The sequence below is a fragment of the Ambystoma mexicanum genome, chromosome 1p (genome assembly GCF_040938575.1).
Source record: "Ambystoma mexicanum isolate Mex_15411 chromosome 1p, UKY_AmexF1_1, whole genome shotgun sequence".
Lineage (NCBI taxonomy): Eukaryota > Metazoa > Chordata > Amphibia > Caudata > Ambystomatidae > Ambystoma > Ambystoma mexicanum.
In genome coordinates, this window is record NC_090921.1 from 830,237,556 (window position 1) to 830,250,112 (window position 12,557).

The 12,557-nt window shown below is 46.0% G+C and overlaps 1 protein-coding gene across 1 annotated transcript; it reads right to left on the bottom strand.

Annotated features, from left to right (window-relative positions):
- Positions 1 to 8,603: 8,603 nt before the first annotated feature.
- LOC138566153 (ras-related and estrogen-regulated growth inhibitor-like protein) lies at positions 8,604 to 12,346 on the bottom strand. Its single transcript, XM_069643209.1, has 4 exons — positions 12,117 to 12,346; positions 11,542 to 11,595; positions 11,352 to 11,428; positions 8,604 to 10,382 (listed from the first exon to the last, which is right to left on the bottom strand). Exons 1-4 carry the CDS (start codon positions 12,241 to 12,243, stop codon positions 9,960 to 9,962), a joined length of 681 nt encoding a protein of 226 aa, XP_069499310.1. The 5' UTR covers positions 12,244 to 12,346; the 3' UTR covers positions 8,604 to 9,959.
- Positions 12,347 to 12,557: the final 211 nt, after the last annotated feature.

Consider the following 12,557-nt stretch of genomic DNA (forward strand, 5'->3'; position numbering starts at 1 on the left):
TCACCATTAGGATGCATAAAGTATATATTTAATCAAATACTAATGCTTAAAACTTGTAGCCATTTAAACAAGTTTAATAGACAATCACAATTTGGTCCTTCACTATTCATAGTGTTAGAGAGAGATATATCTAGCACCTATCCCACCTGTTCTCATCAAAACGTGCTTACCAATGCATAGTACAATCATCAAGACCACACACCTATTCAGAACCTTCACTATGGTCCTTTTATTTCTGTCTATTTCTGTGTGGTTTACCTTTTGTACATTTAGGAGCACATAGAGCGTCTTATTGGTTTGTCTATGAAAAGCGAACTTGAAACTGTGTATCTGAATTGGGTTTGAGAAAAAGTTTTGAACTTTGCCCAATAGAGAGCAAAGTCAGTATTGAAATGGAGGTGAGGCCACACTCTATTAGACTGTGTAAGGACCATAGTGAAGGTTCTGAATAGGTGTGTGGTCTTGATGATTGTACTATGCATTGGTAAGCACGTTTTGATGAGAACAGGTGGGATAGGTGCTAGATATATCTCTCTCTAACACTATGAATAGTGAAGGACAAAATTGTGATTGTCTATTAAACTTGTTTAAATGGCTACAAGTTTTAAGCATTAGTATTTGATTAAATATATACTTTATGCATCCTAATGGTGATTGCGACGAGTTAGGTTAAGTAAAATAACCCATCATGTCAATGTAGTAATAAGTTTTTGTATTGTATGTATCCTCAATTTTAGAAACCGGAATTACAGAGAGAAGTCAAAAAGAAGCACAAGACAATTTTTCGCCCATGAAGAATGTCCGGTTATTAACAACATTCAGGACAGAAACTTATATAAGTCGGGCTTAGCTGTTACGCACAGTAGCAAATAAGAACAGTTGAATTAGCTACTGTGGAGAATGTTCAAGTAGTTGTTTAACTTGAAGATGTGTGGTGTTACCACCACTTTTATAACATTGTGTATTTTTTATGTGATTTAATGCTTTTTTTATGTAAATGTTTTTTGATACTTGTGCTGTTTAGCAAATGAATTAAATATGATATTTTAAATATTGAATACATGTCATTTATGAAATTTAACATAGCCTTTATTTGGTGAGTGGGCTATGTAAACAGGTTTCAGATTGTTGTGGATAACGTATTGGGTTTATGTACATGTCTCTTCTTTTTTGATTAAATAGATATTATATCCCCACTGTGTAGGAGGGATTATCACCTTAGTGTGGGGCAACCCGCGTATGAATTTATGTAAACTACGTTTACACCATGGTGGATGGTGGATTTACTGCCCCATTCCAAGGTGAGTGGGGCAGTAAATCCCCATTTCCCATTTTCCCTTCCCCATTCCCATTTTTGCCCCATAGGGCATAATGGGAGTGGGGAAGGCGCTAATTACGCCACCGTAAATTACGGTGGCGTAATTAGCATCATGGCGGGTTAGTGCCATGGATTTTAACGGCTGCTAAAAGCAGCCGTTAAAATTGGAATCAGGCGTTAAGGGTTAACGACGGCGTTAACCCTTAACGCCTGGGTCGTAATGAGGCCCAATGTCCCTCTTCCTGCATCCCAGTATTTAGGTATGAGGCAAGGTGCTTCTTAGGCAAGTATCGGGATGAGGAAGAATGGGACTAGGAATAATAAAGATTACTAGTAAGTAATACAGGAATTTATTACCAGCACACAAATTCACACACGGCTTGCTCATTTAGACGTACTCTCATTCACCATTCAATCACACAAGCACGCCCAGCCACCCAAACATAATACACTCATTCACACAGGTTGCATGATATATACGCACGTTCATTACATAATACATTCACAGAGGCACACAAATGCACTTGTACATTAAAAATAATAAATGTTCTTACCTTCCAGAATCTGTTGCTCCCCTTCTGCAGGCATGACTCTAGCTCCCATGCTCCAGCACGCACTGGTTCCTGTCAAACGCAGCAGAGCACAGGAGCCAGTGACATCCAGGTCCTGGGGGGGCCTTGGATTTCAAATTAAATAATTTACTTTTGAAGTCACGCTGACTGACTTAAAAAAGAAGTGATTTCCGTTAAGGAAAACACAAATGGAAAGAATTTCTATTGTAAGTCAGAACTGGTGTAGTTTCACGTCTGAGTTTGGGCTTCTTGGCATCATAGGCTTGTTCTTCCAAAATGTCTCTCTTTCTTGTGCTCTCTTTCTTATCCTCGAAACATGGGTGGTCCTTCCCTTTTTCCCATAGTGATAAGCCCTCAATTTTATTTCGTTCCCACGCTAGGTTTTTCATATTTCTTCTTATCACATTCAAACAGTTCTGTTTCAAAGGAGTATTTCCAATAGCTTTCCCATTTGCACTGAGACAAGATTTTGCCAGCATTCCCATTCCATGTTTGACCTTCTGAGTTCTGGGGCACCCCACTTGATGTGTTGTTCTTGTCTTTAAGATGTCACAGAGATGGTGGCTCGAACTGCGAGCCGCTTGCTCCCCTGGATGATCTCAGCGCTGTTGTAAAGGAAGACTGGCCATCACTCTGATGCACGTTACCACCACTCTTTCTTCTTTGCCTTACTGAGCTTTCTTCCACTCTCGCACGCCGGTTGGTCTGCGTTTCTGGTTCCGCGCTGGAGCGGCTCTGAGAAAATGCAGAGGTGATGTGTGACAGAGGCCCACCTTTCTTACACACAGGGTGCTTTCTCTGCGTCTCTCAGGCCTTTGGTCTCTCTCTGCTCTTAGCCTTCTCTCTCCCACTTTTTGTTCTGAGATCCCTTTTTAGCCTCCTAGTCTCAGTCCGCTGAAGGCTTGCTTTTAAAGGGATGTTTTCCATTTCTTGTCGTTCATAATATAAGTTCACGTTATCTTCATGAATTTGATAATAGTTTGGGATATTGTATACATCCATATATGCCATCACATGGAGGCTATTAGGGAGTCCCTCACGAGAATGGGCATTGCTGAGTGGGCTCATCTCCCAAACCTCATAGGTGGGGGGCTCCCCTTGGGGAGAAGAAACAAATTCCCTCGATTTGTCACAGGATGCATTGAGAAAAATCAGGACTGCCTCGAGGTGTCACTCATGAAATAGGGAAAATTGGCAGCTATGACAGTTCTGCAAACATTTTCAAGAGTATGAGCTTTCCTAACAAATAAAGCACATATAATAACTACATGGATAGGACCAGCACATACTTTCCTCACAAATGGAACAGGTATCGACACAGCCTATGCAGGACAAATGCCCTCAATTCGTCACACCATCTAAATACCCACAGTAGCACTGAGGGGCTCTGGTTTTCCCAGTCCATAATCAGATTTTTGCTGCCCTTTATGAATCCCAGTATTTTTGAGCCATACACTGCTGGCATCAGTGCCACGTGTTACATTTAAAAGGGGGCGGTCAAGACAATTGGTGCAACTCTTGACACAAGTGATGTCTAGGGAATTGACATTGCATGAAATTACATCACAGTTGCATGCCTCTGGGCAAAGTACGGTTGAGGCCTTATGTTTCTATGACTCTGTGTTCAACAAAATGTAAACGATCAAATGGAATGTGTTCAATTAACTATAACCATAGGCATTGGTTTGGACAACTTTCCATGCCATAATCATGTTAGCTGATCTGTGCCCTTACAGAAGGGCCCGGCCAACCATTTCCGAATCAGTCTCTGTCCTACCATCAATGTGAGCCGTCCAGTCAGAACTGGTGGGATTCGTCCCCTCTGTATGGGAACACAAGCAACCCTGGCTTTGCTGGACCTAAACAGTAAGTTTGATTCTGTAGGCATAGTTAGCAAGGTACCAACTTCTGAGCATGCACTATCTCCCTTAGGGAGAGGATCCAAAAGGAAAAAAGTATTTGAATCAATCATAACTGCTACCCTTCCTATGAGCATCATTTTATAGCATGATATGCAAATCAGTCTTGGTCTTGCCACTGGTGTGAACAGTTGGGCCTCACTGCTAGATCACGAGGCAGAAACATGGCTGCTGCTTGTGTTGTAATCCAAAGGGGATGTGGGTTGGCAGTTCAGCCTGGACAGCTCCTATTGGTGGCAGGACCAAGACTACTTTGCACAGGGCTGATCACCCTCTGTAATGCCAGAGATGAGCTAAAAATGGATGGCATCAAAGACTGGCCAGAGCAATGATAGTGGTCATGATTAATTAAAAGTGTTGCTTCTATCACTTTTTGATGTATCTCCTTTTCTACTCCAGAAAGACACTTCTCATTAACAACCCCTTTTTTCACACGTCCTGAGGTAGACAGGCGCCTGCAATAGATAATGCTAATGTAATTTGTAAGGTACCTCAGTTGGTTGATTCACCTGTTGCAGAGATCTGTGCATGTGCTGCAGATCACAGAGTAGATCTTGGGTGAGCTGGCAAAGCATGTCTTTCTCTGGAGGCTAATTAAAACAAATAAACCTGAGGTGACACATGCCCTCTTTCTGGAGAGTATATGGATATGGGGGAGGTTTGGGATTGAGTAATGGTAGTAGGCCGTTTCAAGCCACTTACATTATATGCCTAGGTACTCACACCATTGTGCAGCGTTTACCATGTCGTGGCCTAGGTCGTTTTTATTATGGCAGTGTTGGGTAAGTGGCTATCCCATGCCTACACAAAAGGCTAACTTGCTAGCTTTGCCAATGCTTGTTCTGTTAGAAGACAAACATGGCTCCAAGTGATGGTCCTACAAGAAAGCTAATGACCATGTCAGCCAGGGCTGTATACTATATAGGTTATCATTATTATTGTACATAGAGCAAAAAGTCTATTAAACAGTGTAAGTGGAGCCTTTTTATTGCGCATTTAACAGAATCACTTCTAGGGTCGCACAGTTTTGGCAACTAAAGAAAATAAGACCCGCTAGGTGGAGTACATTTCCAAGGATCACAGATTGGCCAAGTAGGAAAGCCGGGCTCAGAGCCCAGGTTTTGTGCTTGAACATTGTGAACATTTGTAGGTGGCATAGTACTCTCAACATAGGACTAAAGGTACCAGAATGCAATGTGATGGGAGGTAAACACTAACACTGCCTGGGCATCTCACACTAAACAAAGGTCAATGTGAGATGACATTAAGCCAGGGATGGACTGAGAACCAAAAGAGGCCCTGGAAATAATGTTCAAAGTGATCCCATATTACATATTTTCATATAATCCCAAACATTTTCCTATGAGAAAATGTGGAAATTGCCACACAAAAGAGGCTCGGGGTGCAGAGGCCTACCAGGAAATCTCCAGCGTTCGCTATAGACCTGTACACTCCCACACTACGTTCTCTCTTGGGATAAACATGTGTGATAAAATCACCAGCTCTTAGTCATTGTTTGATAAGTCATACATCTTATTTCTATGGATGAAGTGAACACCATAAGTTTCATTGTCACAAAAAAAAGAATGTTACAGAAAACCTACTGGTGGTTTTTGGTTATAAAAATGGTTTTATGCTGTAAATAGGTCTGTTTTGGATTACCATGTTAGCAAGACAAACCCAAGATGGTACAGCGATGACACACTTGTAAGCCCCCACTTGAGCCGGAGATAGTGTGCTCTGCAGATGGCAATTTCACTATGAGTTACTGAAGGCCTTCAATCCCACTGCCGACGGTGGAGCATTGATTACTTTGCCTGATGCTCGACAAAATAAATCACCCGGCACAGGAAGCAAGGACTTAACAAAATCACCAGGCAGAGGAAACAAGGACTTAACAAAATCACCAGGCAGAGGAAATAAGGATTTAACAAACAAAAAATGTAAGGTCAGGGACAGGGAGAGCAAGACTTGTCATTGCTCATGGCTCTGAAGCTGCCATCCCCGGAGGCAGTGCTGCCCCGCCACACAGTCGCGACTCTAGATTGTATGCATGGGGGCACACAGGGGTAACAAGCAAGAGTAAGAAAAGTAGGGGGGCCTTGTAATGGTGTAGGTAAAATCCTACATCCCAAAACATGAAAACACATACCTGTGTGTTTGTGTACACACTATCTACACACACACACGCATAAAACATTTTATAGATTGCTAAAGTTCAGAACTGTGGTCCCAGCAAATTGTGTGAAAGGCCTAACCACTCATCCATAAACCAGTCTCTTTCCACATGAGACATGGCAGCATAACAATGAGATTGCAGCATGTCTCATGGAAGCAAAGAAACTGCCTAGGAGATTATATTTATGAAGGCGTGTCTGAGGTCCAGCAGGCATGGCAGCCGCCTCACTCAACGCGACACCAGTTGAAGGCTATGACCGTATTCCCAGCCTTTGCTCTGCACTTATTTCTGCTAAAATGTAAGTAAGTCCTTCACCTTAAAATTGTGCGTCACAGCCACAGCTTGTGCAATGGTGTGATTCTCTGTGTTACATTCCCTATAATCACACATTATTACACTGCTTAGAAGCAGGAGAATAACGCCATTGATCAGGTCCTAAAAAAACCTGAAAATAACTGGTAGGTGCAGGAGATGGTGTGGTGTAAACCCCATGAGACATGTTTGTTTACATGAATTACTGCACAGTTGATCAAATTACATGCAGCACTCCCAGCAAATAGCTCAGAGTTGATGAACACTCACCTCTGGCATGTGCCAGCAAGCGATGAGCAAGCACAAATCCCGTCAGGGGCCGACTCAGGCCTCCATCTCTCCAAGGGTCACTAATTGAATTCCATTAAATTAGGAAATAAGGCCTTTTGTTAAAGAGTTTAGAAGCTGGGTAATGAGGCATAAAGCACTATAGAAAACTATTCCAGCTGAATGAAGAAAAGCTTAGGCCACAGTAACATCACATTTTTTTCATGTTCAGAATAATAGGTCGAGGAAGCCTAGAACAATGAATTAAAAAATAGAAAGCACTGGGTCTGCCACATCAAGCATGTGTCTTTGCATGCAACCCCTCCTACGGAACTTCACCCATGTGGATACAGCACATCAACAACAAGTCAGAATACACGTGAAATGGGAAGGCTTGTGGCAGGGTCAGCTGGGGTGCAAACGTCAGAAACGCAGCCCACGTTAACTGCCATGTGCACACTGTGGTGAATCTGATGTCCCCACTGGGGAGACGACCCTCACAGCGTGAGTGAGACATTGTCAGATGAGACATGGTATCCCCCTTTCCCTTTTAGGGATATCCCCTCCACTACTCCTCAGGCCTTGATGGCATTTTGTGATACTCCCTTTCAACAACCCACAAAGCCTGCTGACAATAAACGAGTTAGAAGGAAACTAGGATGAAGATTGATTGACTGCAGGGAAATGAAAAGTCCAGCAGTTAGAGAAATTTGATTGGATCTGTACAACTCCCTTACTCTGAGCGGGGGTTCAAAGATGGAACAGCTGAGAAATGCAGAGAGATACGACCGGCTAGTTATTGCCGGGGAAGGCGAGCTGTCAGGTGGACAGGCAAACATGGAGACGCGGGACATCCATGTAGGAGGCATCCTAGCTCGGGCTGGGAATACAAAAGGCAGTGAGATAGACAGAGAAGCGGCACGGAGAACAAGGAAGGCAGCTTCTGGACTAAAACATTCCCGCAATCTAGAAAGACGCTGTAGCAGCACACGAGGCAAATAAGAGCTTTGCACGGGCAAGGGAAGCTGGGCTGACACGCAGACCGCCAACAGCCTCAGAGACACGCTGCCTGAAGTCGAGAGAGAGGGCAGAAGCAGAGAAGGACCCGAGCGGGCTCATAAAAGGCAAGGGAGCATCCTAAAACCAGCGAGCCCAGCATTTGTGAGTCTGGGACCCACACCCAAATTGTGTAACAGAACTGTACAACCTGGCAGGGGAGTATATCAGGTGTTGTGTGAGTCTGGGACCCAAGGAAGATTCATACCCTTAGGATTTTGAATTACATTGAATGTGGAAAGACCTGCCAAGGGAGTAATTTCTCCTGGAGTGGATTGCACCACCAAGAGGAGGGGGTTATCCTCGTGGGATACAAAGAACTCGGTTATTCTTCTGAACTTTTGTTTTGCTGGAGAGAAATCTGGGAAAGGGGGTGTTCTTCTCTGGAACTGTGAACACTATCTATTTGAAACTTCTGTTGCATTTACAGTTTTGCGTTGAACTTGAATAGTTTGTGCACTTTCCTAACCATAGACATTACCCTTTGCACCTTATAATTACTTTTAAAATGAGAGTGCTAGGAAAGGATTTCAGACACAGGACATTTTTGCTTTGAATGTCTTGACACCGGACAGACCCTTAGCTTTTTGTTGAGGTAGGGAAATACCTCCAAGATGCATTCCCCAACCCATTTTATTATTTCAATTAAAGTTTGCACCATCAAACATGAGTCCTCTGTGTCCACGTCTCATTCCTGGTTCCTCACAACACGTTTCATCTTCCTTGCGTGTACTAGAAAGGGACTCATCACGACGTGCTTCTCCCGGATTCCAGGTACGTGTGCCCAGTGCTGTGCTTGCTGCTGCTTGCTGTAGAGAGGGCAGAAAATATGAAAACGTAGGGTGGGGGCGCAGTGCCCCTCCTAGAGACTCCACTGCCCCCACTTAATCAGCACGACTGGCTGGAGGTCTTTTTTTACAACCACAAATTGGGAAAAAAGCGCACAAAAGAAAAACTAAATCAAATGTATCCAAGCCGAAATTTTATTCCAAAAAACATCTGAATCATAAACGTTAGGAATAAACAAACAGAAACAGATGGGGCTGGGCGAGTCTAAACAGTAACAATAAGTTAGCAATATCAAATTTAAACGTTGAAATATATTACATGGCTGAACACGTTTTCTTCACCATGTCTTAAGACAACAATGTCTGAGGTATTGGGATTCCATGTACACTCAAACCCCTTCGACTGAACACACAATATATTGAAGGGGTAAGATCTCCTCTCGCGATATTTAATGTGGTTCTCACGTGTGCAGTATCTCGCCCTTCTTCACTTCTTCAGGGTTGTCTGGGAGATGCACCATGAGTTCTGATTGGATGGCAGCCCACTGACGTCGGGTGCGTGTGTGACGGCAGTGTGTCTTACACGAGGAGAAGGTGGAGCGGCTGCCGCTGCCTCTGACAGAACACACGTGTTTCAGCGCGTGCAGGGGGAAAGTGCAGCTCTACTTATTTTGACAGTATAGTATTCATGATTGCATCTAGTGTGTGGTGTCTAGAGGTGTACGTGTGTGTAACGTCTCTGAGTCACAGAAGCAGACTGAGGACCAATGCAGGCACCGAGCCTGCCTGCTTCACAGCTCGCTGTGCAGGACTGTCCTTGCGTTCCCACTGCAGCATTCAAATCAATTTCCTTGGTGCCGCCACACCTGCAGCAGAGTTTAGCAAAACGATTCAGATGGTTAATCAGCATCTCGCGGTCAGAGGGTCACTCAGCCCCGTACCACGTGACAGCAGGATGCCCGGCCTGAGGGGAACATTCTGGGAACTCGATAATTGCACGAATGATTGTCCACATTCTCAAAATCACGTGTGGTGCAATGTGCCACGCCTCGTGCCGGCACTAGATAGCCCAGACGACCCGCCACTGATGGGTGGCATGGTAACAGGGGCGACAGCGGATACTATCCATTCACAAGCATTACAGCGCCCATATAGCCTGAACCCCCATTGGCTGCTGATCAACCAATGTTGCTTTGTTGCACAAGCTTCATATAACTCTTCTTACTTGCAGGAGGCAAGTGCCACTCACAACTCTCCAAAATAACATTGACCAACATGTGTTTCAACATTACAATGATGCAGGCTTTTGAACCCATTACAGTAGACCTTACTGGTGTCATCAACTGCCAGTAAACAAGTCCCTCCAACCCAAGCCGGCCTCACGCTTAGGACCAGTGCCTCTCTGGCTTCCACTCTAGTCTGTGTCCCAGACTCTGGCAACACTTTACAGTCGACTGAACCCCACGACAGTCTACAAGCCGACCAGTTTTATTTTTTCAAGAGCTGAAAAAACAAGGCGTTTTCTAGGAGTATGGGTCTCCGTCAATCTCATCCTGTCCTCCTCCTGCCGAAGACGGCCGACATGCTCCAGGCGATGCCCTTGAAGCCCACGGTCTTCTTGCTGGAGTTCCTGGAGTAGCGCACCGCCGCCAGTAGCTGAAGGAACACCACGAGGGGGCCATGGTAGGTCTCAGCCACTGAGATCTCGAAAAAGCCAGAGTTGCTGGAGAGGGCAAGAAGGCGGCCCTCCTCGCTGGACACCTCGCGATGCTCCTGCAGGTCCCGCTTGTTGCCCACAATAATCACTGGAGCCACCTTGTGCATGCCGCTGCGCTTCTTCAGATGTCGGATGAGCTGCAGCTGCTGTCGGGCAACATTGTAGCTGGCACGGTCACAGATACTGTAGACTAGGATGAAACCGTCTGCCCAGCGTAGCTGCTCCTCAGTCACGCCTCCTTGGGCGGATGGATTCTGTCAAATCAAGGATCAAAACACGTGTTAGATAGTAGCTCATAGAAGCAGCATTCACAGGCGTGTAGCATCAACCAGACTCTGTACAACGACAAAAGGGACTAAATGTCACCAGGACACCTAGCTTATTGTATATAACAACAGTCATGCCTTATGAAAGCTGTAGTCTCGCTTCTCTGAAATTGAACCAATTAGTCTGAAGCACCGGTGCTTTGTTCATTGCAAGCCTGGGATTGGAACCTGCTGCCCTCAGGGACAAGCAGTCTCATGATCCACTGCCTGGGGGATATACATCAAAACTACGCAAGATAAAGGGCATTGAAGTCCAGTAGAACTTCAGAAAGCGGCTAGACACCCTGTGCTATGCAGGGCAGAACTACTCAAGATCAGATCCTAGCACTGCCACTGATGCTCTCGTCGTGCCAGGTGGGAGAGGGCAGCCTGTCCAGGCTCTCTCCACATAAGCCCCTTTGCATTCTGGTGCTTGTGGTCCAGTATCACATTGGAAGGGGAAAGGGAAGGCTACAAGCAGCAGAATGCACAGGGACTAGCTGGACGCCTCACTCTTGGAATGGGGAAAAAACCTAGGATCGGAGACGACATGAGAAACGTTTCTAAGAGCAATTTCCAACACGCATGTGCACAAAGAGGGGGCTTCTAAGGGTGGAAAGCAAAATGCTGCCCCATAAGAAATGGCCACCAGCAAAACGTGTGCAACACACCATAGACATTCGGTCAGTGTTTGCCCGGTACTAGACTGTGTCTTAAGAGAGGCCGTTTCTTCCACAATTCACTTGCAGAGCGAATTGCTAGAGCGCCAGGACCCGCATCTCTGCCTGCGACATGCAGTCACACGTGGCGTGCAGAGGGTGACGGGCACACATGGACAGGGTCACCACCCTGCAGGTACCCCCTGCCGGGTCCACACCCCTCAGCCACACCCTCACTAAGAGCAGAGGAGGCGCTCACCTGTGGATAGACGGAGTCCCAGATGCTGAAAGAGACCTCCTTCCCATCCACGGCCACGTTGTGCGTGTAGATGGACTCTGCAGAAAGGGAAGAAAAAGAGCGGCGTTTAGGGAGGTTCTTAGACACACAGTAGAGAGGTGGGAACAGGACACGTGTAAAGGGGGCAGAGAGCAGAGCTATGAGTACTCACCGATGTCTCCATATTCTCCAATGAACCTCCTGGTGAGAAAGCGGACGGTCAGGGCTGAAAGGAAAACACACAATAGGAGGCGTCAGTACACAAGGCGAGTGGGACATATGCCACACACTGAAGCACAGGAGAACACAGCTGGCGGCTCAGCCACACATGCAGGAAGCAGGCAAGTGGGAACTGCTCAAAGCACACAATGTCATCACACCACAAATAGAGACCTCAAGGCACCCCGAGTCTGGTGAGAGGCGCTCACCCAGCCCTGGTTTTGTCTCTTGCATTTATAATGAAGAGCTGATGGTCGACGTGTGTCAGAAAGCACAGATCACACAGGACTGCGTGACCTGTTCACACCTGACGCGGGTCACCTTGAGGGCTCTGCAAATGGACTCAGAGCGGGAGGGAGGGGGTTGCAGACTTTGAAAAGCGAGAGCGCAGAAGGGGTGTAAACTTCAGGAGAGAAAGTGGGAACTGATCTTTGGGAAATAAGGTCTTAAACAAAGCGACAGGTGAAAGTAGAAAGCGGGGCAATGACAATGTACGCACTTCCAGCTGAAGAGAGAGCGGCCACTCACCAGATTTCCCAACGTTTTCTGCTCCCAGAACCAAAATGTTGGCTTCCACCTTTGGGTGGTGGTGGCTGCCGTCGGACATCTTGCTGGTCAGACGAAAGCTGTGGGTAGAGTGGATCTTAACAACCATTTGCAATCCGTGCAGAGAAAGATAACAGCTGTAGAGAGCGAGGGAGACAGGCGATGCGCGGGGCAGTGGCTCTGAGCAGCACGATTCCTGTGCTGGAGATTCTGCTGCTTGCGAGATCTAACGCTGCACGCGAGCCGCGCTCCTTATATAGAGAGGGGGCGGGCTGTCCGCGCTGAGTGACAGATCCCACAGCCAGTAGGGGTGCGCGGCAGAAGCCTCCCGGGGTCTCGTTTTTTTCCTTTCTTGAAAACGTGTTCCTGCTGCGGAGATGATGTGATTGTTGCAATGTGAAGAAAAATAATACACATGTGGTA